Here is a 26,635-nt window from a genome sequence, read left to right on the forward strand (position 1 = left end):
CTATAACCCGACAATCCCTACAGTGCTGATCCAGGGGAAGGCAAAAAACCCGTCATGCTTCATAGTAATGTGTAACTGCCAACTCTGACCATTCAGGAAGAAGCAGTGAAGATCATCTAATTCTATGAAATATGCAACTACCTATAGAATGAAATATCGATATTGTGTAATTGAAACTAATGAATTATTATATTTTAAACTCCGCACCCTGGAGAAAAAAACCCCAAAAACATTATGTCCATCTAGTTCAGCCTATTCTAATTCAAAGCGGATGCAGATAAAAGCTAAAGTTCTTCCTGATCCCAAACCTAAGGCTCCGTTCTCACGGAGTAACGCGCCACTCATTTAGACACGTATACATGTGTCAGTGCGGCGATTCAAAACAGATCCCATTGATTTCAACGGGTGTCTGCTTATGCGCGCTACACATTGAAATCAATGGGTTACAAAGCTTCCTATTGATTTCAATGTGTAACGCGCGTGAGCCGGCACCCACTGAAATCAATGAGATCTGTTTTGAAGCGCCTTGCTCTGACACGTGTATACGTGTCTAAATGAGCGGCGCGTTACTCCGTGGGAACGAGTTTTCAAGCGTTTTCCGCCAAAAAAAAAAAAAAATCAATGCAAGTCAATGGGAGGCGGGAAATCCAGGTTACAGAGGACTGTATGGCGAGGTGTTTTTTTTGGAGGAGGATTTTGATGCGGATTCTGCCTCAAATTCCTGACCAAAAAACTCTATGTGAACTCAGCCTAAAACAATAAACATTGATAAAACAACCCTGTCAGTGTGAGCGCTCAAAACAGATCCCATACATGTCATTGTGTGCCAGCTTACAAGCACTACACATTGAAAGTAGAGATGAGCGAGTACGGTTCGGATCAGCCAATCCGAACAACACGCACGCATTGAAATCAATGCACGCAGCCGGCACGCGGCGGGTTAAGTGGCCGGCTGCTGTCAAACAGAAGCACCAGGTGCTTCCATTCATTTCAATGCATGGGTGCTGTTCGGATCGGCTGATCCGAACAGTACTCGCTCAACTCTAATTGAAATCAATGGGTTAAAAAGCCTCCCATTGATTTCAGTGTTTAGCGCCTGTAAGCCGGCACCCATTGAAGTGAACGGGATCTGTTCTGAGCGCTCAAACTCTGACACGTGTATACGGGTCTGAATGCGCGGCGTGTTACTCCATAGAAACGGAGCCTAAGGGTACGTTCACACTGCAGAAACCAAATTCCAGCGTGTGAACTCTGATGCCGATGCAGTGCACCGAACGAATGAACCTAATCAGGAGGGAGTCTTGCGCCATGGACACCGCAGGTGACTCCGCCGCAAGAAGGGGGGGGCAAAAACAGAAAGGGAAAAAAAAAAGGGAAGCGCTCCCATTCAAATGAACGGGAGCCTTTTTTGCAGGCGGATTTTGAGGTGGATTCTGTGTCAAAATCTGCCTGCAAAAAACTCAGTGTGAACATACCCTAACTAGTCTGGCCTCATACCTGGTCTCATGATCAGCACAGAGAAGTGACTGTAGTCCGGGTACAATATACATGAAGACTGTGAACATGATCAGGTGAGGGTTTTCACTGGACTAGTACTTTAATAAACCTCTGTACCACTCAGGCTATGTTCACACAGCAGAAAAAGAAGAGGAATTCCTCTTCATTTTCTGCTGCCGGCCTGTTTGGCACTGTCTAGCCACAACGGGATGCAGATGCAGCGTATCAGTACTCAGTCCCGGCATCCCGCTGCTGACTAGGTCCGGATGACTGGGCCTAAACTACAGGGAGACTCAAACTGCGGACTCTGTGGCTAAATCAGCCACGGTAAGACGCTTCTTTTTTCTGCTTCCTTCTGCGATCTCTGCCACCCAATGGGGTGGATTCTGGGAGGAATCTGCTCCGGATTCGGGGGCAAAATCCGCAGCAAATTCCTCCGTGTGACCACAGTCTATTAATGGTTGAACAGAAAGGAAAAATTAAGAAAAAATTAAAAATTTACAGAAATGTGAAAACACATTTATTTAAAAATTTTGCACAAAGGTCACAAATTTTACAAATGTGCAGAAATCAAAGAAATAGATGCTTACTCCCTCAAAAAAAAAAAAAAAGTGAATTTTCTAGTTTATTTTTCAATTTGTACAGATTAGTCCTTCAGCTATCTGGGCTGGCGTATTCCAGCGAGACCTGTAGACAGTGGCCATACTTGCCATGCACACCTGTCATAGCGCAAGCAAGCAATATACGATGGCGGGCAAAGTCTAAATCACTTTCCAGCGACGCGTCTCTCCTATTTGAACTGGTTGTCAATCAGCGTTCCCTTCATTTTGTCTTTCCTCGCTTCAAATTCAGCCTGTGGAAAGAAAACATCAGTGAATAATAAGTCGAAATTGTACCTTGAACCAAACGTCTGGTGCTCGTAAAGCCCCTGTGGCGCTTCAGGGCTGGAACACGTGTCAGATGTGCGCTGGAAATAGTCACAGCAGCTTCAATTACGACCAATATACGTCCTAATGAGCGATGGGATGTCTATTCAGGTGCAGGACGGCACATGGTAAATAGGCTAAATGACTGAGATTCGGCAACTGCTTACATTCACACTACATGGGTACCAATAAAGAGGATGACAGGGGCCAATGGAAGCGTTTAGTGTCCAATATGAAGGATTAGATGAAATCTGGCTTTACTGCAGCCGCTAAGTGCTCTGTGGAGACCACAACCACAATAAACAGATAAACAGTATATAATAGCCCAGTTGTAGCTTATTGCTAATGTTGGTTTCACACTATCGATTCTGCGGACTAGAAAGCAAGCGAGGTTGTAAATTCAATCCTACTAATCCTACTAATATTATAAATGTGAAAGCTTGTGTGTTTGTTACTTGATCATGCAAAAACAACTGAATGGATTTAAATTACATTTGGCACATAGATAGATTGTAATCTGGATTAACACATAGGCTACTTTTTATCCCGGTAAATGACATGGCTTCATGACTGTTATGAATTTATGTTCACATACTATATTACACTGCTCTTGCAGCAGCTTATCTCAGGTTCTGATAAAGCCAGGTCTGTTATCTTTCTGTGTATGTCCATTGTATACATGCATTTGCATATTATCTGATCTGCTCCAGTGCTCACACACTGAATGAGAAAATGCTTTGAATCCAAATTGGTAGTTTGCTACTTTTCAACATGCCGGGAAAAAGAAAATCTAATTTGTTTCAAAATGCTAAGACAAAGAGAGCTATGAAGGAGCCAGAAGTCACAGAGTTCTCCTCAAGCAGAGCTGAGGGGGGATCATCGGCACCAACAACACGCTCATTATATGGCTTCCCAGCGAGCTGCTGAGATGCCGGAACAATTACGGGCACAGCGCAAGGAACATGTCTAGTGGCTGGCCAGCTTGACAGCTGCCGAAATGCCAGAGCAGGTGGATCATCAACGCCAACAACATGCTCATTACATGGCATCCCAGCGAGCTGCCAGAACAATCACAGGCACAGCGTGAGGAACAAGTTCAGCAGCAGGACAGCTTAGGAGCTGCCAAAACGCCGGAGCAGGCAAACTATCGACGGCGACAATTTGCTGAATATAGGTGGGTCATCAATGCCAACAACACGCAGACAATACGTACCAGCTCCTGCAGTCTTCTCTTGCTCATTCCTTTCCTCTCCAATTGCTTCTCGATCACCTTTGCATTCTGGGCATAGGAATCCGCCACTTCCCTCTGTCAAATTAGAACCAAATGTGAGGGCGACGTGAAAGTCAGAACTGTGCGAGTATTCATGATAATCTGGTTATAGCATCTGCAACCACTACTGAGACTACAGATCAAAATATACGGTAGACATTGTGTCAAGGTTGGTAAATATACATTCAAAGATGTTGTGTTCCACCTACCGCCTCTATCTCTTCCTCCTCTTCATCTATTGTGGAGACAGTAACAGAGCTGAACTTGCCCATGTCTTTAGTGCGTTTGGTCATCATCACCTAAAAGAGAAGTTTAAAAAAACAAACAAAAAAAAAACAACACACATCATTTGATGTAAAGCTTGCATAAAAAAGTAAAACTACGTCTGACCGTAACAGGAACTGTCCTTGACCTCTGTATAACTGCAGGACTCGGCCAATGTTGTAGCTTTGTCCCTCGAGGAAGGAACAGAACATTGTCCACTTAATATCCTCTGCGCCTTATAGAAGGCTGTGTCCTGACCTGACAATAACATCTCCTCCCCAGCTGAACAGGAGTAGTTGCTCAAGACATTAACTATCACAATAAAAAAAGATAATATACCGTATATACTCGAGTATAAGCCGACTTTTCCAGCACATTTTACATGCTGAAAAAGCTCTCTTCGGCTTATACACGAGACAGGGTCCACGGAGCACAGAAAACTGGAAGGACCTCGAATGCGGAGGTCCTTTAGTGCTACTGCTCTGTGATTGGCTTGTCAAGAGGTCACGTGACTGTGATGTCATCAAAGGTCCTGTAGCCACTGGTATGTAACATCTGCAGATAAGGTTGAGTCTAAATCCTAGTAGCTCCGCCCACACCAGAGTCCGATCACATGGTCAAGACGCCATCAGAGGTCCTTTAGCATCTACCCTGCAGATGAGTGGCCAGGATTCATTGTGTCTTATGGAAGATGTCTGTTGTATGGAGGAGAGGAAGCTACAGTAACGTGACACACACAGGGACCTTCCTCTAGTTACTCTGCCTATTAATGTCAGGCATTTGGGGTTATTCATTTAGTTTCAGTAACTCCATATAAGGGTTACTAATATGTGAGACACATGAGGGGACTAATGAAGGACCTTAATTATGAAGATACCTAATTATTACCTCTATATGCCCCACATATCAGTAACTCTTATGTGAGGCACACAGGGGGTTAATGTGAGGGACATGATGGGGTTAACTGCTATTACTATGATCCCCATGGAGTTACTAAGCTGCAATGCACATGCCCCCCTCGGCTTATACTCGAGTCAATAAAGTTTTCCCAGTTTTTTGTGGTAAAATTAGGGGTCTCAGGGGTCGGCTTATACGGTACCTTCTTAGGTGGATCAGGCTTTTGGGTGTAGATGTTTGTTTTGCCAAAACCTTGTCCAAACTTGACTAATGCTCCATTGAAGATGAAAGTTGCAGGGGCACTCTTCTTCTGGTGCTGGTAGAATAAAGGAAGACTGCACCTGGAGAGGAAGACAATGACATATACTGTAGTGAAGTACAAAGAGGAGAAGAAAAAGCTAAAGATTCCTGGATTACTTTGAACGTTTCATGGTTTACCTGCATAGTTTTTTTGGTTTTTTTTCCCACCGATTAACAGAGTATTTCCTGCATGGGACAAGCTTTACTACTAAATAATACAAGCTGATCCCCAGAGCCCGCACAATAATATCTGCAGGATACAGTGGATTGCTGATAGTCTGTACTCGGCTTCTCCAGCTCTTCCTAGTTCTACTACTGACTAGTGAAGAGATTCCTGACCACAGTTTGCAGTGAAAGGACAAAGACTCCAATGAATACATCACGGTTCAACAATGGCAAGTTCAGACGGGGTTTTTTGGACCGGAACCTGAGGAGGAGGCCACCTCGGGTTCTGGTCCAAAAAGAGAGTAGCCGAGACTGAATGGCGATGCACTGCACTGTCATCCAGTCGCGCACTACGCTCCGGATTAGGCCCAATGAAGGGACCTAGTTGGGAGGAGGGAGTGTCTTCAGGCCGAATTGCGAGGCGAAAGGGCCTGAAGAATGAGCACTCACCTCTTATTCCGAGAGCCGTCATTTTAGTCAGGATTTTGAGGCGGATACGGCCTCAAAATCCAGACCAAAAACCTCGATGTGAACCTACCCTTAAATAGATTTTCTGGCCCCAAATTGAATTTTTAATTCTGAGGACCTTTTCATGGGATAGGTCATCAGTAGGTGTTCCATGGGCGTCTGACACAAAGACCCAGCACAGACTGTTCTGGCAGCCTCCTATGGATAGGTCCTCAGCATGGGAGTCAGAAAACCCCAACTGGCACGGGCCTCATAGTGTTTTTTTGCCTTCCTCTGGATCAACACTGTAGGGATTGTAGGGTTAAAGGTTGGACTTGATGGACTGATGTCTTCATCCAACCTCATCTCCAATGTAACACGTAGGAAACGCCAACTCTACAATGGTGACTTTCCCCAGCCGGTGATTGGTTGATCGGCAATTCCTGCGTTGATGGGGATCTGGGTGCAAAGACCAGCAGGTAACTCAGGCAGTCTTGGAACAAGAGTGGAAGATTGGGGAGCATTGTAAATATTTGTAAAGTTTACTTATTTGTACAATTGGGAGCAGGCGAGTGTTTGCAGATCTCCACACACGGATCACTGACATTACAGTAAGAGAGGAATAAGCAGAGAGGACACAAACCATCTCTATATCCTGGTCAGGCCTAGAGCGTGACAATCTGATCCAGCAGAAGTGTCAAATAGTAAGGCTAAGGGACAGGCTAATAGTACAGGGACCACAACATTAACCCCTTATGCCTGTGGTCCATAATCCCAATTATATTGTCCCCTGTAGAAACGGCAGATTTGACACACATTACTACTAGAGATGAGCAAACACTACTCGAAACAGCCGTTTTGAATAGCACGCTCCCATAGAAATAAATGGACGTAACCGGCTCGCAGGGGGGTAAATGACCGGCCGCTGGCAAAGTCTGATTGCCGGCCGCTTCCATTCATCTCTATGGGAGCGTGCTATTCAGAACGGCTGTTCCGAATAATGTTCCCTCATCTCTAATTACTACTATTGTCCTTTTTCCTTCCCAGGACCTCTCTCTCTTTCCACTGGAACACGGGGGATTCTAAATACGTCAGAAACGCCGTATATTCCCGCATCGAATGGTCTTAAAATAGAATATGGGATTTCTCCGAGGCACACGGCTGCCAGAGTCAGGTCTACAGCACAGCGTAAGGCTAGAGAGAGCGAAGCTGATCTGCTTTATATTATTTTACAGGAGACATCAGTTCGTGCTCCCCGGACCCAAAACCCTGAACACAGGAAGAGGATTGCTCCGGGTTCAGTTATACTCGGGATATAGGAGCGCTGTCATTTACCAAAGCAGTCTTAAAGAAAACCAGGTATGGTCGCTGGATGGAGTGTTCTTATAAGTAGGGTTAAGCAGATTTACTTTCCCATCTTGACATTGAGTCTGTTATCCACCTCCACCAGTCAAAATTGGGAACGCACCTTCATTTAAAGAGGTGCACTACTATACTAGAAAAGGAGAACGTCTTCTAAACATATTCCTATGTTGTGCAGGAGTCTAGCTATCAGTCATCGGAGAATGGGGGCGCATGCGCAACTATATCAATGTGTCTAATACATTTATATACAATATTTACACCCCTCTCCATAGTCTTCTTTGCAGACTGGTACATACATTTACATCATGTGCAGGTGCCCAATGGGGATACCAAGAGGTTCCCATGTTTCTCTCAATTTATTATGTTTAGATCAATAAAAAGCAATGGCTGAATAATACCAAGATACAGTATGCAAATAATACCACCAGTATATCATATTCACAGTACAGTCCTTAGGGCCGGCCCTTCACCTTATACCAAATTCAGCCCTGACTCGTAGTATGTGAAAAAGCTGCATCAATTTTAGTTAACACAAGTGTGAGATATGTAAGACAAGTCACTTTTCTATTTACTGATCCATCATCCTCAGGCTACAGAAGCGGAACGCAGCTTATAACGCAACGTCTTAGATTAACAACACTCTACCCATTGTCTCTAGCCTATAATGGCTGCTTAAGGCTAAGGCCCCACGTTGCGGAAACGCAGCTTTTTTTGTTGCAGATTTTGTTTTGTTGCGGTAGCCAAGAATGGCTACAAAAGGAATGGGAAATATATAGGAAGTTCTTATACTTCTCCTTTCTGCTCAATCCACTCCGGGCTTTGGCTCAAAAAAACGCAACAAAAAAAAGCTGCGTTTCCGTAACGTGGGGCCTCAGCCTAAAGGGGTTTGGGGGGTATTTTAAACACTGATGGCCTGTGCTTAAGATTGGACATAAATATCAGATTGGTGGAAGTCTGACACCCAGAACCCCTGCTGATCAGCTTTTAGGCAAGTTCTACTTCCTTTCACAGGCCTATGAGGTCAGGTTTAAGGGCTAGTTCACAGGGGGGCAATGAGGCAGATTTTGACAGCAGATGTCGCCTCAAAATCTAACTCCACATAATGGTGGTCTAAGGGCTCGTTCACACGGGGGGAGGGATTTTGGCACAGAGTGACGCGGGGAGCCGCGTCACTCTCGTGTCAAAACCCGCCTGCCATGACCGTCGCAGCTTCCCCCTCCGGAGTCGGCTCAAATGAATGGGCCGACTCCAGAGGTTGCTGCCTCAGCGAGCCGCGGAATCCGCCTGAAGAAAGGGCAGCTCGCTTCTTTTTTCCGCTGGCGACGACTTGCCGCTAGCGGAAAAAAGAACACTACTGGTCTCCATAGACCACCATTGTATGGAGGCGGAATGTGAGGTGAAATCTGCTGTCAAAATCCGCCTCCTTGCCCCCGTGTGAACTAGCCCTATAGAGACTGCTAGCAGAAAAAAAAGCGACATGACCTTTCTTCAGGCGGATTCCGCCTGAGGAAAACAATAGAAGTGAATGGGAGGTGAAAGCCGCCTAGCGTTTTTTTTTTTTTTTTAAAAAAAAAAACCTTTTTTTTTTTTTTTTACAGTCCATTCACTTTAGGAGAGGGGAAAACCACCTGGCGTTTTCTGAAGCAGTTTTTACCAAATTAGCAAGCGTTTTTTTTCAGGACCAAAATAAGCCGGGAGGTTTTTACGTGTGAACTAGCCCATAGTGAATAGGACTTACAATATTAGGTACAGCTGCTATACAAAGTACGTCGCCATACTTGGCATTTAATAAGGAGCTTCAGGACTTCAGTGTCCAACCCCACCAATCTGATACTGGGGACTTATCCCAAGGAAAGGTATACCTTCATCCTGGAAAACCTTCTTCAATAGAAGAAATAACTGCATTCAATTATACTGGAAAGAGACAGACTTAACCTTTGGGGCCTTTTCACATACAGATATATTATAGTATATAATTATATATATATATATATATATATATATATATATATATATATATATATATATATATATATATATATTATATATATATATATATCTCCACACACACAAAGTCTCCTACTTACTTGCTGCATTTTTTCCGATATTGACGCTCAATGCCATCGGGTCTGCAAACAACAACAAAAAAAAATTCCATTAATAATGACATCCTTTCGGTTATAATGGCAGGCTGGGAAGACATCTGTATCAGAGGCCTATTGCAGGGTTCCTTATAATCACAGTGAATAACAGAGCCGTGTTTGCTATTTGTCCCATCAAAGCGGCAGACACATTGGGGTTTTTAGATTGCTGCCAATGGAGGTCTTGGGGGTCAGTCACACAACAGATCTGCCAATATATTCAGATTTCCAAACCACAACACAAAGAGATGAACAAAGCTTCGTTGGTTTCAATTTTTTTTAGTTTTGACATTTCTCATGACAAAAAAAAAATTTGATTTTAACGATAGAATACCTTTAAAGGCAGTATGTCAGCGGGAACCTACATCACACCAGCTACAGTGCATTGTGAGATATTAGGGTTAATGTATTAGGTCTTGTACACCGGTTTTCTGGCATACAAGACAAAAAAAAAAAAAAGTCAATTTTTGCAAAAAAAAAAAAAAAAAAATTGAAACTTCTTTCTGCAGAACATCCCCAAAAGAGCCATCAGCTGGTGCACACTTCCCGTTCAGGCACACGGCATGTGTGCGTATTATATTTATAGATTATTTATGAGGAGGTAGATACAACATTTTTTGTAATACAATGTATTCAGTCCTTTGGCTTCCAACAATAGATAATAGAACAATACTAATGTAATTTAATATACATAATTCAGCATAAACTGGGTGTCACGAATCAGATTCTCGTAATTGGAAGGTTACAGACCTCTCCCATAAATAAAGCACATTTCTGTGCCGCCATTAGTGTCAGCCTAGAAGTTTTCCTTGACTGGAGGATTCCTGCTGATTTGTGTTCACTTAAAGCAGAGGAAATTGGCTTCAGTAATGAAGGGCAATGAGCTGAAGAATAAGGGACTGCCAAGGAAGAGCCGCTCCATTATACCTCCTACTGCGACTAATAGGAATTAGCACAACGCTCAGTCTAACATAGGCCTTTATATAATAGACATACTGACGCTACAGTCTGCACAGGCCGACTCACTTACATCAGTGTCAAAAGCAAGGAAAATATAAATCTGCAGAGAATACAAAAGAGGAGCTGCACAGTCATAAGAGGAATCTTAGAGGTCTATAGGTTTATACATTTGTAGCATATTCCTAAAATATTGGAAAGTAGTGGCGGGGAGAGTTTGCTTCAACTACTAAAAGTAGTTCATGCTAATAGTGGAAATGATGATGCCACGTCGCTTCTGCTGCACCACTGTAGCCACACACAGGCCCCATAAACACGGGGCAAGAGGAGGCGGATTTTGGCACGGAATCCACATCATAATCCGCCCCCTCACAATGGTGGTCTATGTAGACCGCTAGCATTCTTTTTTCCGCTTGCGGCATGTTGTGTAATTTTGTGTGAACTAGCCCTTAAAGAGAAAGTATCACTAGGAAATGTTTAAATCATGATCATTATATCATACAGTCATTACCTATTTGTTACCGTATATACTCAAGTATAAGCCGACCCAAGTATAAGCAGAGGCCCCTAATTTTACCACAAAAAACTGGGAAAACTTATTGACTCGAGTATAAGCCGGGGGGGGGGGGGGGGGATGCAACAGCTACTGGAAAACTTCAAAAATTAAAATGCTCAGAGTTTTTGGGTGCAGTAGTTGCTGGTGCTGGGAAAGGGGAGGGGGTGTTTTGGTTGTCTGTCTGCCCCTTCCCTGAGCTTGAGGACTGGGTTTTTTTTCTCCCACTTGGAATTCAGTCTGGCTGACTATAGGGGATCTGCAGCGCTCCTATTAACCCCTTCCCGATGGAACAGGAGCACTGCAGATCCCCTATATTCAGTAGACCGGGCACTGTCAGACACAGGGATACCTAATGTATATGTGTATCACAGTCATTCATACTTTTGTATAAATTCTAGGAGTGAATTAGAACTCTTTTTTTCCCCCACTATTTTATGGGAGATTCTATTCTATTCTATACATTAACATTGCGGTTGGTCATAGACCCCCACCCTTAAAAAAAAAAAAAAAAAATTTTTTTTTTTGCTGACTCGAGTATAGGCTGGGGGGGGGGGGGGGTTTCAGCACAAAAACTGTGCTGAAAAATTTGTCTTATACTCGAGTATATACGGTATATGCCTCTGCTGTGCCAGAACATTGTGTCCCCACTTCCTCTTGCCTGCTACCCATATAACATATCCCTCTCTTCTCTTCCCATCCCCTCTGACCCCCTACCCCATCGCGGTTATGAAAGCTTTCTTCCTTTGTCATGTTTCGACAATATATTGTTCTTGTAAAACTTTAAATTAAACCTAATGGGAAAAATAAAATAATTGCTAAGTTTTAAGCGTTCTATTACTATCCTTATTAAGCTGTCAGATTTTGATATTTTTCTTTTTTTATTTCAATTACAGCAATATCAAATTTATACAGTTGTCACATTTTAAAACACTTTTTTTTAACACATTAAAAAAAAAAAAAAATTCTTTGACGTTGCCACATTTGATGCCCATAACTTTTATGTATGACTATATACGGGCCTGCATAACATGTTTCTTTTTTTTTTTGTTTTACTTTATATGTATACCATTTTAGCAAATGTAGGTTGTTTTTTTCCCCCTATCAGTATGTCTTTGTGGAATGGGAAGAAATCCACACAAACACGGAGAGAACATACAAACTCCTTGCAGATTATGTTCCTGGAAGGATTTGAACCCAGGACTCCAGCACTGCAAAGCTGCACTGCTAACCACTGAGTTGCCCCTCAAATGTAAGTTTTGATTTTTATTTTATTTTTATTTTAATAGCCAATATGAGGAAAAAAAAAATTTATGTTTGCAGGTCAGGCATTTTCAGACATGGGGATGCATAACTTATTTAGGTTCGTGTTTATTTGGAATCTAGGGAAAGTTGGATGATCTGAACTTTTTTACTTTATAGTTTCTGATCTCGCGTGTCAAAGGGCAACGCAATTGTATTACAGTCTATGGCAAATGCCTGTTTCTATTGAAACCTAAATACATACATGACTATGACATGTCTGGGGGCCTTTACAACGAGGTAGGACGTCTCGTGATCTCACCTCATGGGAGCGGCCCCCCCAAAAAAAGAAGTAACAAATAGAGATGAGCGAATACTATTCGAAACAGCCGTTTCGAATAACACGCTCCCATAGGAATAAATGGACGCAGCTGGCGTGCAGGGGGTTAAGCGACCGGATGCGCCCATTCATTCCTATGGGAGCGTGCTATTCTAAACGGCAGTTTTGAATAGTACTCGCTCATCTCTAGTAACAAAGTATTGTGGAGGACAACACCAGAAAGGGAAAGTTCAAGAACTGGGTTAAATGAAAGGGTTAACGCCAACAATAGTCGCAACAATTGCTGGCTTTACTGTCGGATCATCACTCTATGGAACAGGGAAGTCTTAGCAGTTGTGGGACCCACTCAACTTGTGAGCAGGTGCCATATTTAGGGCTCGTTCCTAAGATGTAATGCGACGCTCATTCTGACACGTAAACAGGAGTCAGCACTTCAAAACAGATCCCTTTGACTTCAATAGGTTCCTTCTTATGCACGCTACACACTGAAATCAATGGGAGGCTTTTTAACCCATTGACTTCAATGTGTTACGCGCTTTAAATGAAACCCATTGAAGTCAATGGGATTCTGTTTTGAATCGCTGACCCTGACACGCATACAAAATGAGCGCCGCGTTGGAAACAGGCCCGACGTCCAACGTAAAAGCATGGTGGACGCCAGGAAGTGGTTAAACACGAGGCCCGAGAGGTCACAGATTCCGAGTCTCTGTTTTTACAGAGACTACCGAGGACAGATTATGGAAATTTTTCTCTCCGGGTTCCTCTTTATATTGCTGAAGTGTGGCAGTACATGGGGGTTGTAGTATTGACTAGGACTAGAGATGAGCGAGTACTGTTCGGATCAGCCGATCCGAACAGCACGCACGCATTGAAATGAATGGATGCACCTGGTACTTCCGCTTTGACGCCGGCCGGCCGCTTAACCCCCCGCGTGCCGGCTACGTCCATTCATTTCAATGCGTGCGTGCTGTTTGGATTGGCTGAACCGAACAGTACTCGCTCATCTCTAACTAGGACCCTTCTAGCAACACTCCATTACTATGACAGCCAGCAGTCTATTGAATGCTCCACAACCTGTCATTAGTATCCTTATTATAGCTGCCATGGGTAGAGTGCATCAGTAGTGACTGAATTCTACCATATACAGCTATACATTAGTAAGTCACCCCCTACCCTTCCCTAGATCACACACAAACAAGCACATCAGGTATCCCTGTATATGGAATCCAATATACATATAATGCAGAGTGTGAAAGAATCAGCAGGGGAGTGAGGATCGAACCAAAGGTGACTTTATGGGATTGCGATGTGCGGCGTCTGCTTCTACTCTGGTACACCTGTCACGTCGCAGTGGAATAAAAAGACTATAAGCTTGTTTTCTGCTTTGAGACGCAAGCCACTTACACAGGACAAAAAAAAAAAAAAAAAAAAAAAGGTAAAAGCAATAAAAGAGGATGATCGCAAATGCGAGTAACCCCAGGATCTCATCTGTGAGTAACAGTCTGAATGACGGCAGAGCAGAGAATAGGACCCAGGGGACAAACCTGTGCAGATAAACCGCTTCCTCCTCCTCCAGGTTACAGAACTTGTGAGCGTGTTTCGCTGCATCAATAACTCTCGCTCCGTCCCGCGGCCTCATGGGAAGTTTTTCCAGCTGGCAGTCTAAGAGAGAAGAGGAATAAATATAGAAAGGTCTGTTACAATAACTCTGGGGAAAGGCTTAACAGGAGCCGATCACAATGCTGAAGACGACTCATCGGCTGGATTTCTTCAAGATTTCTTCTTTTTAATTTCTTATACAGCTCCACCACTAAAACCTACGTATAAATTGAAAACCATCAGTCTGACACTACCCAACCAGTAGAGACACACTCCATCGACAAGAGAAGTAACGTCAAGATGCCAAGATTTTTTTCATAAATATTCAAGAGGAGAAACAGAGGAAGAGAAAGAAGCAGAAGGAAGAGAAGACGCTGAAGAGCTAACGTATGAAGAAAGCAACAACAGACTTGTCAAGGGCTCACACAACCATTCGGGTTTCCATTGGGGGGATTGGGGTCCATTTGGGGACTCCCTGAACAGAAACCTAATCTGCATAAAAGAGCAGTTACCTTAGGAAACCCAAGGACCACATAGACTATAATGGGGTCCATGTGGTTTGCGCTCAGTGCAGCTTGCAGGACTGTCCTCTCCGCATTTTTCATGCAGAGAGGGGAGCAGAATAACCCAAACATAGATGTGAACCGGGCCTAAGGCCGGGGCCCCTCGGGACAGAATCACTGCAGCGTTTTACAGTACAGGTAAAGTGGATGGGATTCTAGCAAATCTCATGCCCACTTTGCAGTAAAAACCATCTTGCAGACACACTGTGATTTTGGAAATCACAGCATGTCAATTATACCTACGGAAACGCCGGTGGTTCCCCATAGGTATATTTGTCAGAGAAAGTCCGCAAAGGAAAATTCTGAACTCCCGTTTAAAGCGCTGCGGGAAGAAACGCAAATCGTTAACACCGCGGATTTTCCCTCAGGGCTTTATGTCTGCGGGATGTCCCGCACGGCCTTACTCACATTTCTACCTGTGATTACACTGTAACCTTCTCCTGTTTTACAGACTGGAGGAAGATGTATTGTCATATTCATATATCGCAGCGCTTGTGGGCTCCCTGAATCAACTTTATATCTACCATCTGCAAGTCTATATGGGAATTTTCCCATCCTGATGTGCACAACTAAACTAAAAAAAAAAAAAAAAACCCTTGAAGGAGTTAGCAATTCTCCCAGGCACAGTAAGGCTAAGTTCACATGGCGATGGTGGAGGATGCCTCAGGTTCCGGACCAAAAGCCGGGTACCTGTGACTGAAAGCTGGTGCAGTGCACCGGCATCCAGCGCTCACGCCGCTCCTGATTAGGCCCAATGAATGGGTCTAGTCCGGAGGAGGGAGTGTCTTCAGGCCGAATTGCAAGGCGACTCGGCCTGAAGAATGAGCATCTCGCTTCTTTTTCCCGGGAGCCGGAAGAAACGGCTCCCAGAAAATACTGCTGAGCGGCTCCCATTGATTTCATTGGGAGCCGTCTTTTTGGTCAGGGTTTTGAGGCGGATACGGCCTCAAAATCCTGACCAAAAAAAAACTCTGTGTGAACTTATCCTAAGAGCCATTTTCTGTTTTCAGCGGCCAGCAGTAACTGCTCATTACCGCCAGTAGCCGTCCAATTAACAAGTGTGGAGGGTCACAGTCGTCAATTGTATAGTGTAGACGTAGGGTCCCAATCCTTATCAGTAAACGAAGGCAGACGTCATTTGGGTGCGCCAAGGAACACATTTATTGAACACCGATAGTGCGTATGGTAGAGCAGAGTAAAACGTTTTTCGGTCATACAATGACCTTCATCAGACTCTTGTTTTTTGTACAGATTGAAGTATTGTTGCAATGGGCGGGTAGGTAATGACAGTTCCAAGCTCCGTGGACACCCTGGTGTGAGGCCGCAATGTTACCAATAGCAGTCAGAAAAGGGATCCAGTGGTGGCGGAGTGGAGATTTTATATATATATATATATATATATATATATATATATATATATATATATATATATATATATATATATATATATTATATGTATAGAGAACGCCAAGAGCAGCAACATACAAATATTTTAAGTCAGGTCTGGAAGTGCCTAAAGCAAGGAGCAATAGGTGAACAATTAAGGGTGCCTTCACACGGCGTAGCGCGCCGCTCCTTTAGACACATATACACGTATCTGAGCACGGCGCTTCAAAACAGAGCCCATTGATTTCAATGAATGCCGATCTACGCGTGCTACCCATTGAAATCAATCGGAGGGTTTTTTACCTATTGATTTCAATGGGTAGCGCGCGTATATCGGCACCCATTGAAATCAATGGGCTCTGTTTTGAAGCACTGCGCTCGGACATGTGTATATGTGTCTAAAGGAACGGCGTGCTACGCTGTGTGAAGGCACCCTAAGGAAAATATATGGCAAAAATGGACCACCTCATTCTTCCACCCTTCTAGCAGAAAAATGAACCCATTGAACTCAGACCCCCGGGGCTGGTGCCCACTGGCCCCATACCTGTAAAGTTGCAGGCCGGCTCCTGCGCGGCGATATCGCAGGAGCCGACCTGTTCGGGTGACAGCCGGGGGTCTAATGAAGGCTCCCAGGCCTGTCATTGCTATATTACCAATGCGGCTAGTCTATGACCAGCTGTAATAGTAATATACAGAATGTCCCATAGACAGCAATACAGTTGTATTGCCGTCTATGGGACTTGCAATCAAATGACCGCAGGTGCAAGCCCCCTAGGAAATAATAAAATAGTTTAACAAAACAAAACACAAAGCTTTAAAAATATATTTAAAAAAAAAATGAAATAAAAAAAATCACCTCCTTTCCCTAGAATACAATGTGGCATTGCAGCTGTTGCAAAACTACAACTCCCATATATTAAATATTTTACCATTTTTTGCTTCAAATTTTTTCCCCCCTATTTTCCTCCTCTAAAACCTGGGTGCGTCTTATAGTCCGAAAAATATGGTACTATCAGCCACCATACACAGGTAATACCACTGCCCCCCATACACAGGTAATACCACTGCCCCCCATACACAGGTAATACCACTGCCCGCCATACACAGGTAATACCACTGCCCCCCATACACAGGTAATACCACTGCCCGCCATACACAGTTAATACCACTGCCCCCTCATACACAGGTAATACCACTGCCCCCCCATACACAGGTAATACCACTGCCCCCCCATACACAGGTAATACCACTGCCCCCCCATACACAGGTAATACCACTGCCCCCCATACACAGGTAATACCACTGCCCCCCCATACACAGGTAATACCACTGCCCGCCATACACAGGTAATACCACTGCCCGCCATACACAGTTAATACCACTGCCCCCCCATACACAGGTAATACCACTGCCCCCCCATACACAGGTAATACCACTGCCCCCCCATACACAGGTAATACCACTGCCCCCCCATACACAGGTAATACCACTGCCCGCCATACACAGGTAATACCACTGCCCGCCATACACAGGTAATACCACTGCCCGCCATACACAGGTAATACCACTGCCCGCCATACACAGGTAATACCACTGCCCGCCATACACAGGTAATACCACTGCCCGCCATACACAGGTAATACCACTGCCCGCCATACACAGGTAATACCACTGCCCCCTCATACACAGGTAATACCACTGCCCCCCCATACACAGGTAATACCACTGCCCCCCCATACACAGTTAATACCACTGCCCCCCATACACAGGTAATACCACTGCCCCCCCATACACAGGTAATACCACTGCCCCCCATACACAGGTAATACCACTGCCCCCCCATACACAGGTAATACCACTGCCCGCCATACACAGGTAATACCACTGCCCGCCATACACAGGTAATACCACTGCCCGCCATACACAGGTAATACCACTGCCCGCCATACACAGGTAATACCACTGCCCGCCATACACAGGTAATACCACTGCCCGCCATACACAGGTAATACCACTGCCCCCCCATACACAGGTAATACCACTGCCCGCCATACACAGGTAATACCACTGCCCGCCATACACAGGTAATACCACTGCCCCCCATACACAGGTAATACCACTGCCCGCCATACACAGGTAATACCACTGCCCGCCATACACAGGTAATACCACTGCCCGCCATACACAGGTAATACCACTGCCCGCCATACACAGGTAATACCACTGCCCCCCATACACAGGTAATACCACTGCCCCCCCATACACAGGTAATACCACTGCCCGCCATACACAGGTAATACCACTGCCCGCCATACACAGGTAATACCACTGCCCGCCATACACAGGTAATACCACTGCCCGCCATACACAGGTAATACCACTGCCCGCCATACACAGGTAATACCACTGCCCGCCATACACAGGTAATACCACTGCCCCCCCATACACAGGTAATACCACTGCCCGCCATACACAGGTAATACCACTGCCCGCCATACACAGGTAATACCACTGCCCCCCATACACAGGTAATACCACTGCCCGCCATACACAGGTAATACCACTGCCCCCTCATACACAGGTAATACCACTGCCCCCCCATACACAGGTAATACCACTGCCCGCCATACACAGGTAATACCACTGCCCGCCATACACAGGTAATACCACTGCCCGCCATACACAGGTAATACCACTGCCCCCCATACACAGGTAATACCACTGCCCCCCCATACACAGGTAATACCACTGCCCGCCATACACAGGTAATACCACTGCCCGCCATACACAGGTAATACCACTGCCCGCCATACACAGGTAATACCACTGCCCGCCATACACAGGTAATACCACTGCCCGCCATACACAGGTAATACCACTGCCCGCCATACACAGGTAATACCACTGCCCGCCATACACAGGTAATACCACTGCCCGCCATACACAGGTAATACCACTGCCCCCCATACACAGGTAATACCACTGCCCCCCCATACACAGGTAATACCACTGCCCGCCATACACAGGTAATACCACTGCCCCCCCATACACAGGTAATACCACTGCCCCCCCATACACAGGTAATACCACTGCCCCCCATACACAGGTAATACCACTGCCCGCCATACACAGGTAATACCACTGCCCCCCATACACAGGTAATACCACTGCCCCCCATACACAGGTAATACCACTGCCCGCCATACACAGGTAATACCACTGCCCGCCATACACAGTTAGTTACAAGCCGCCCGAGCTCAGGCCAGGCCGCACTCACCCAGCACCAGCACCATCTGCCCGCACAGGCAGTAATACACGTGTAACGGCTTCTCTCCATCGTCATACTCCTCCCGGTCACGGGTGTCCGAGCAGACCACCGACCGGGACACCACCTTCGGCATCGCAAGGCAAACGCTGCGGCTCCCTAGTAAACAGCTGCGGATTGGATACAGCGATGTCACGTGGTCTATGGCTTGTGTATGGCGGAGAGCTGTGCCTGGTAGGTAGGTGACGTCACAGGAAGGGCCGAGGAGGGCGGGGTTACCGGAGGAGGGCGGGGTCTCCTGTCTCACAGCTCGGAGCCTATAGAGCAGAGCACTTGTATCTACAGGACAGAGAGCAGTGAGGGGCGGCGGGGGGGAGTGATAGGATTGGTATACATGGGACTGCAGATTGGGAGAGGCTGAGGGGAAGAAAAGGTGTATTTACATGGGACTGCATATTGGGTGAGGGGGTGTATTTACATGGGACTGCATATTGGTTTGAGGGGCTGTATTTACATGGGACTGCATATTGGGTGAGGGGGTGTATTTACATGGGATTGCATATTGGGTGGGGGAGTGTATTTACATGGGACTGCATATTGGATGAGGGATCTATTTACATGGGACTGCCTATTGGGTGAGGGGGTGTATTTACATGGGACTGCATATTGGGTGAGGGGTGTATTTACATGGGACTGCATATTGGGTGAGAGATATATTTACATGGGACTGCATATTGGGTGAGGGGTGTATTTACATGGGACTGCATATTGGGTGAGGGGGTGTATTTACATGGGACTGCATATTGGGTGAGGGGGTGTATTTACATGGGACTGCATATTGGGTGAGGGGGTGTATTTACATGGGACTGCATATTGGGTGAGGGGGTGTATTTACATGGGACTGCATATTGGGTGAGGGGGTGTATTTACATGGGACTGCATATTGGGTGAGGGGGTGTATTTACATGGGACTACATATTGGGTGAGGGATGTATTTACATGGGACTGCATATTGGGTGAGGGGTGTATTTACATGGGACTGCATGTTGGGTGATGGGTGTATTTACATGGGACTGCATGTTGGATGAGGGGTGTATTTACATGGGACTGCATGTTGGGTGAGGGGTGTATTTACATGGGACTGCATATTGGGTGAGGGGTGTATTTACATGGGACTGCATATCGGGTGAGGGGGTGTATTTACATGGGACTGCATATTGGGTGAGGGGTGAATTTACATGGGACTGCATATTGGGTGAGGGGTGTATTTACATGGGACTGCATATCGGGTGAGGGGGTGTATTTACATGGGACTGCATATTGGGTGAGGGGTGAATTTACATGGGACTGCATGTTGGGTGAGGGGTGTATTTACATGGGACTGCATGTTGGATGAGGGGTGTATTTACATGGGACTGCATGTTGGGTGAGGGGTGTATTTACATGGGACTGCATGTTGGGTGAGGGGTGTATTTACATGGGACTGCATGTTGGATGAGGGCTGAATAGAGTGTGATGTTTCACATGGGACTGTATTCTGGACGGTCAGTGGGATTGGATTGAGGTTTAAGATTGGATAAGAGTTCCTGGGGTGCTCCAGGCATTGAGGGAGAGAGGGTCCGTGGGGTGCTGCTGGCATTTGTGTGAGGGAGGGGTGCTGGTGGTGGTCCCTTGGGCACTTCCACCTCTGTGTTGGAGGGGGGTCCGAGGAATGCTGCCATGTGGTGTGGCGATCCCAGGTTTACTACCTTTATGTCAATGGGGGGTTGTTGCCTGTGTGTGCAGGGGTTGCTAATGGTGGTCGTTCCTTGTGATCTGCAATATTTGTGGTGGTCTCTGAGGTGCAGCTGCTTATGTGCGGGTGGGCTACCTGTGTGTTGGAGGGGTCCAGACCCCAGAGGATGGGGGGATTCCAGTGTCTGGGCGGCTACTGCCTGTATACTGGGGTTGTCCAGTACCGGGGGGGCTGCACCTGTGTGCTGGGGAGACCAGTCCCTAGAAGACTGCCACACTTCCTATGTGTTGGAGGGGTCTAGTCCCTGGGGGTCTGCCACCTATATGCTGTGGGGCTCTTATTCCTGGGGGGCTGCCACCTAAGTATAGTCCCTGAGGGTCTACTGCCTGTATGCTGGGGAGGGGGGTTGTGCCTGTGTACTGGACTCTCTGGTAACTGGGGGGCATGTTGTCTATGTGGGGGGTTCTGATCTTTAGGGGGCTACCATCTGTGTGTTGGAGAGGGGGTCTCTAAGGGGCTGCTGTCTGTGTAAGATACTGGCTTCATCTAAGTGGAGGGGGTGCTACCTGTGTGTATATTTCAGGTAGGGGAAACCTGAGGGGGTGCCGTCTATGTGTTGGTGAGAGTCCCTATGGGGGTATTGCTTTGCGAGTAAGTATGGCACCTCAGGAGTGCTGCTGCATGTATGGAGGAGGCGGTTGGTTGGGAGGTACTGCTTGTGTGGGGGTAGCTGTGTAAATCACATGGCTCTGGTTACTTAGCACAGTGATGCTGGCGTTCTACTGTACTGTCCTAAAACGCTTAAACTGTGTGCCCTGCTCCCTCTCAAACCCTGCAATGATTGCTAGCACCAAACTGGTGGAGGTGCTCATTGCTGTATGAGAAGGTTACCCTTAATGCCGGGACTCCAGGGATCTTACCTGTGAGTCATGACAAGGCCACCTTAACACGGCCTGGTCATTCCACTGCACCAGAACGGATCTTTTACCCTTTAGAAGGTCCGTCAGGGGAGCAGATACTGTGGCAAAGTTGGTTATAAACCACCTGTAATACCCAACAATGCCCAGGAATGACTTAACTTGTTTGGTGCTCAGAGGTCGAGGCCATTCCCGGATAGCGTCGACCTTGTTGACCTGGGGTTTGATTATACCGCAGCCGATCCCATACGCCAAATAGCGTGTATCCTTCATCACCAAAGCACACTTTTTGGGGTGAGCAGTCAAGCCGGCTGCTCTCAGAGAATTCACTCAAACTTGTACCTTGGCCAAGTGACTCTCCCCGTCTTTTGGTGAAAATGATGATGTCATCCAGGTATACCGAGGCGTATCATCTATGAGGTTCTAACACTATGCCCATTAACCGTTAGAATGTGGCTGGGACCATGTGCCCCCCGAATGGTAACATGAGATAGTGGACAAGTCCATCAGGGGTGATAAAGGCAGTCTTTTCATTGGCACTATCTGTCAGGAGTACCTGCCAGTATCCCTTAGTGAGATCGAGCGTAGAGAAGTACCGGGCCCCTCCCAGCCTCTCAATAAATTTGTCTACCCGAGGCATGGGGTAGGCGTCAAATTTAGACACCTCATTTAGTTTTCTGAAATTGTTGCTGAAACGCAATATCCATCTGATTTGGGAACTAGGTCAATGGAACTGGCCCATTCACTTGTGGATTCCTCAATGACGCTTAATTTTAACATTTTCTGCACCTCCCCTGAAATGACTTGTTGACGAGTCTCAGGGACCCAGTACGGCCTCGTCTGTACTTTCATCTGGGGCTCAGGAACAATATCATGCTTGCTTATGGACGTACGCTCGGGTCGGTTCTGAGAACACGTCCATTTCGTGAGAGTCTCTGCTATTTCTACCTCTGCTGCTACCTCTGTAGTCCTAACCGCAGCCTAAGGGGGCAGTTTATCCAACAGACCCCTAGGGTGTCTGCTGTAGACCAACTCAAAAGGAGAAAACCCAGTGGAAGCTTGTGGTACCTCATGGGTGGCGAACATCAAATACAGTAACAAAACATCCCAGCCCATTCTATCCTTGCCCACCACCTTTTTTAACATACTTTTTAAGGTTTTGTTAAACCGTTCTACTAACTCGTCTGTCTGGGATCGGAAACAGATGGACGCAACTGTTTGATATTAAAGAGTTTACTCAGTGCCTTGGTGACTTTAGACATGAACGGGGTACCCTCGGCAAACATGTTGAACAGCTCTTTGGCAATCAACTTCACCGATGTGTGCCATAGTGGGATGGCTTCAGGATATTGGGTAGCATAGTCCATGACTACCAAAATATGGTAATGTCCCCGAATGGACTTACCCAAAGGACATACCAAGTTCACGGCAATCCTTTAAAAGGGCACCTCAATAATGGGCAGAGGTACCAGGGGCCTTCGAAAATCTGCCATGGGGGCATGTAACTGACATTCTGGATGTTTCACAAAACCCTTCATGATATACCGCCAAGCAATAAAAACGACACAATATGCAGTCCAGTTTTTTTGAGGCACCTAGGTGTCCCCTTAGCACATGTTTATGTGCTAACTCCAGAACCGTCCGGTGATAAGGCTGGGGTACAAGTAACTGCTCTAAGGTCTCACCTCGCACCCTGTCAAATCGGTATAACAACTCCTGATTGACAGCCATGTGGGAACACCACATCAGCGCCTGGGCCCTGAGACACACCATTGATAACAATAACATTCTCCCAGGCCCTTAGCAAAGAGGGATCCTGGAGTTGTGCAGAACCAAAGTTATCACAGAACTGATCATCAAATCTGACATCAGAGATTTGGTACCTGCAGTAACCTGGGGACCCCAAGAAATGTTGGCCCTCCAAGCCTTGGGGACTTGTGGGATCTTCGAGGACCTCTTCCTGAGGGACTGTGTAGCTCAGTACCACTCAATCAACCCCACCAATACATTGGCATCAGTTGGGTCTCCATGCCCCACCCACTGCTGAATCTTACCCAGTAAAGCCCTCAGGTATCGGTACATGACGTCTCATTCCACAATCTGAGCTGGGGTCAATGTCTCCAGCTGGAGCCACTTACGGACAAGGTGGTGCATTTGTGACCTCGGTGACCGAGTTGTGGACTCCTTAAAGGGGTATTCCCATAACTCTTGTTCTGCAGCCTGAAGGCTCTGTGCTCTCTTCACTTCCTGGATTTCTTGACACATTGGTGGGCGGGGTTTCACTTGCTCTGCTATCTGCTATGATTTACCACAGTATGAAGCTGATGTGGAAACTGATGTAGCAGAGCTGGATTTGAGTCAACTTGCATTATATACAGAGGTAACGGACTCCTTATCTCAGCCCTTATCAGCCAAATTCAATTAAACTGGCTGATAAGTGGAAAAGCTGAAGTTAGACAGCACAGTACTCCCAGAGCTCCCCCCTCCTCTATCTGAGGAGCTCCGTTGCTTGTCAGCCCCTCCCTCCCCCCCTGAGAGCAGGCAGATCTTGGGAAATGAGCAGATAAGCCCAGTGGCCATAGCAACGCAGTGTCAACAATGAAGTGAATAAATTAAGATAGCGGCCAAACAAAGCAGTTTTGATAAAGCAATGTATTTAGGAAAGTCTTATATCCACATAAACTAGCAGTATAGATAGGATCCTTGTGATGGGACACAAACAGTCGGGTCAGGATCTCCGCCTTCAGCCTCGTAGTCACATGCCTCCTGTTCACTCAGGTCAAAATAGACTTGCTGGGGCTCAGCAACTAAGAAGTGTGCCAACATCTCAGCCCAGAGCTGCTGTGGAAGCCTCTCACGGTTGGCCACTCTTTCATACCCAGTCAGGCCTCTACGTTGTCCTCTACCGTCATCTTGGTCAACACTTTACGGACCTCTTTTGTAGCGTCCCACTTAGGCTTTTCTGGGTCAGCCTTTTGCTTCTGCGACCAGCAATATCCATATCTGTTTGATCAAAAGACGTTTGGTCTCCTGTTGCGCTGCATTAGCTTCTATATGTCTCTGTTGCAAGTGCTGATCGCCCATTATCAGCTGTTTCACAACCTCCTCCACAGCTGTGGTTCTCTGTTTCAGCACCGCCGGGCACCAGGACACGCAGCCCGTGTATGTCTCAATGCACATATGCCTGCATCCGAAGCTCCATATGTGGGGAACAGCTCAGGTAGATGCTTGGTAGCAGTGCAGGAAATGGGGACACAGAGACTGGGTCATGCACAAGTTTGGTATTTATTCACTTGCAGGTGCATAAGCAGTTTGCCTTTATAAAGACATGAGCAAAAACAAAACCTTCCCGGCTGAGCACTATCTACTACTAGCATGTTCCCTTTCTATCCAAGAGCCTGGCCGCCAAACTCTCGCTCTGGTTTTCATACAGGGGTGACACCGTTACCTTGTTGCAGGTTCAGATCACACATTGCCTAGTTCTGACACACAAACTATATCAAACCTTAACTAGTCACCGGATCTCCCTGATTTTTTACCATACACCCTTTAACTGCCTGGCTGGAAGATACCTCTTCTCCCAAACCACACCCTTCACTTTCTCACACCCCTCCATATTGTTTTTCTCTTTGCCTTTCTCTGTAACAATGAACGCCAGCGGATCGTATATATCCTTAATACATCAACTGTCCTCTTATTCATAAAAATGTAAAGAAAATAAAATTCTCTTTTTTTCACCACCAAATCTTTGCGGACCTGGTTTTGTATTTAAGGAATATTTATGGGGTTCTCAGGGTTGTAGTTCTTGGGTTTCAGAACATAAATTTTGATACAGAAGATGAATGTCCAATAGATATCGCATTCAGCGATTCTAACTCTTAGAACGACCTTAAAAGGGAACCTCGAGATTCGTGATGAATGGGCAGCACAATACATATACATAATATTATAGATCCATATTTATATACAGTCAAGACCTTATAAAGTCCCTGTGATATCAGTGAGCGGGTCACATTGGTACAGATAAATTCTAATCACTCTATTCATAGAAGAAACACGAGAACAATGTGCAAGAGAAGATAAAAACACCAATTATTCTTGGCAATAAAACCATCAATTATCGTTGCCTGCCAAACATGCAGAGTAAACCTATTTATAGGGAATCTATCTATAGCATACATTGTAGCAATGCAGTAATATCTATAGATTCTGTAATAACATACATAGGAACGCAGACTGATGTGCAAAGAATGATGAGCAGAAATAGGAGAAACACTAAGTCATTTTCAAGATTCAATAGCCGGCCTCAGTGTGTGCCAGCCCAAATGGGTTTCTGAGATTAGGAAATACTTTTCAGTGGCTTTGATGTTAGTTTTCCACCTTGTGAAATACTGCTATCAGGGCTAGTTCACACGGAGTAAAATGGTCCAGATTTTGATGTGGGAATTGGGGTTTTCCGCTCTGGATTAGGCCCAAATGAATGGGTGTAGTCGAGAGGGAGGTGTCGCGAGGCGGCTGAATCAGCCTGAAGAAAGGGCAGCTAGACCTCTATTGTGAGGGGGCGGATTATGACGTGGATTCAGCGCCAAAATCTGCCCCCTCTTGCCCCATGTGAACGAGCCCTTAGAGAGCATTCAATCTCCTTGCATATATTGTCCTTCAATCCTATGACTCAGTGCTGCAAGGTGACAGTGCAAACCACTAAGCCAAAGTACTGCTTATTCTAGTATACATTTATTTTATGGTTACGATTAGTTATAACTAGAGATGAGCGAGTACTGTTCGGATCAGCACGCGGGGGGTTAA

General features: G+C 45.9%; 1 protein-coding gene across 1 annotated transcript; it reads right to left on the minus strand.

Moving 5' to 3' along the window:
* Positions 1 to 1,987: 1,987 nt before the first annotated feature.
* Positions 1,988 to 19,363, minus strand: STEEP1 (STING1 ER exit protein 1). The gene is made up of 7 exons (XM_075258939.1): positions 19,190 to 19,363; positions 13,909 to 14,026; positions 9,219 to 9,260; positions 5,057 to 5,195; positions 3,903 to 3,992; positions 3,637 to 3,729; positions 1,988 to 2,350 (listed from the first exon to the last, which is right to left on the minus strand). The coding sequence occupies exons 1-7, from the start codon at positions 19,311 to 19,313 to the stop codon at positions 2,288 to 2,290; spliced, it is 669 nt and encodes a 222-aa protein (XP_075115040.1). The 5' UTR covers positions 19,314 to 19,363; the 3' UTR covers positions 1,988 to 2,287.
* Positions 19,364 to 26,635: the final 7,272 nt, after the last annotated feature.

Source organism: Leptodactylus fuscus, chromosome 11 (assembly GCF_031893055.1).
Source record: "Leptodactylus fuscus isolate aLepFus1 chromosome 11, aLepFus1.hap2, whole genome shotgun sequence".
In the NCBI taxonomy this organism is placed as follows: Eukaryota; Metazoa; Chordata; class Amphibia; order Anura; family Leptodactylidae; genus Leptodactylus; species Leptodactylus fuscus.

Bases quoted from the DNA above. Each gene is read 5' to 3' on its own strand.
- STEEP1 (XM_075258939.1), bottom strand. From the start codon at position 19,313: ATGCCGAAGGTGGTGTCCCGGTCGGTGGTCTGCTCGGACACCCGTGAC. The intron at 14,027-19,189 runs GTGAGTGCGGCC...CTTCTCTCTTAG, and splicing joins GCAGATGGTGCTGGTGCTGG to ACTGCCAGCTGGAAAAACTT. The intron at 3,730-3,902 runs GTAGGTGGAACA...CTAATTTGACAG, and splicing joins AGGAGGAAGAGATAGAGGCG to AGGGAAGTGGCGGATTCCTA.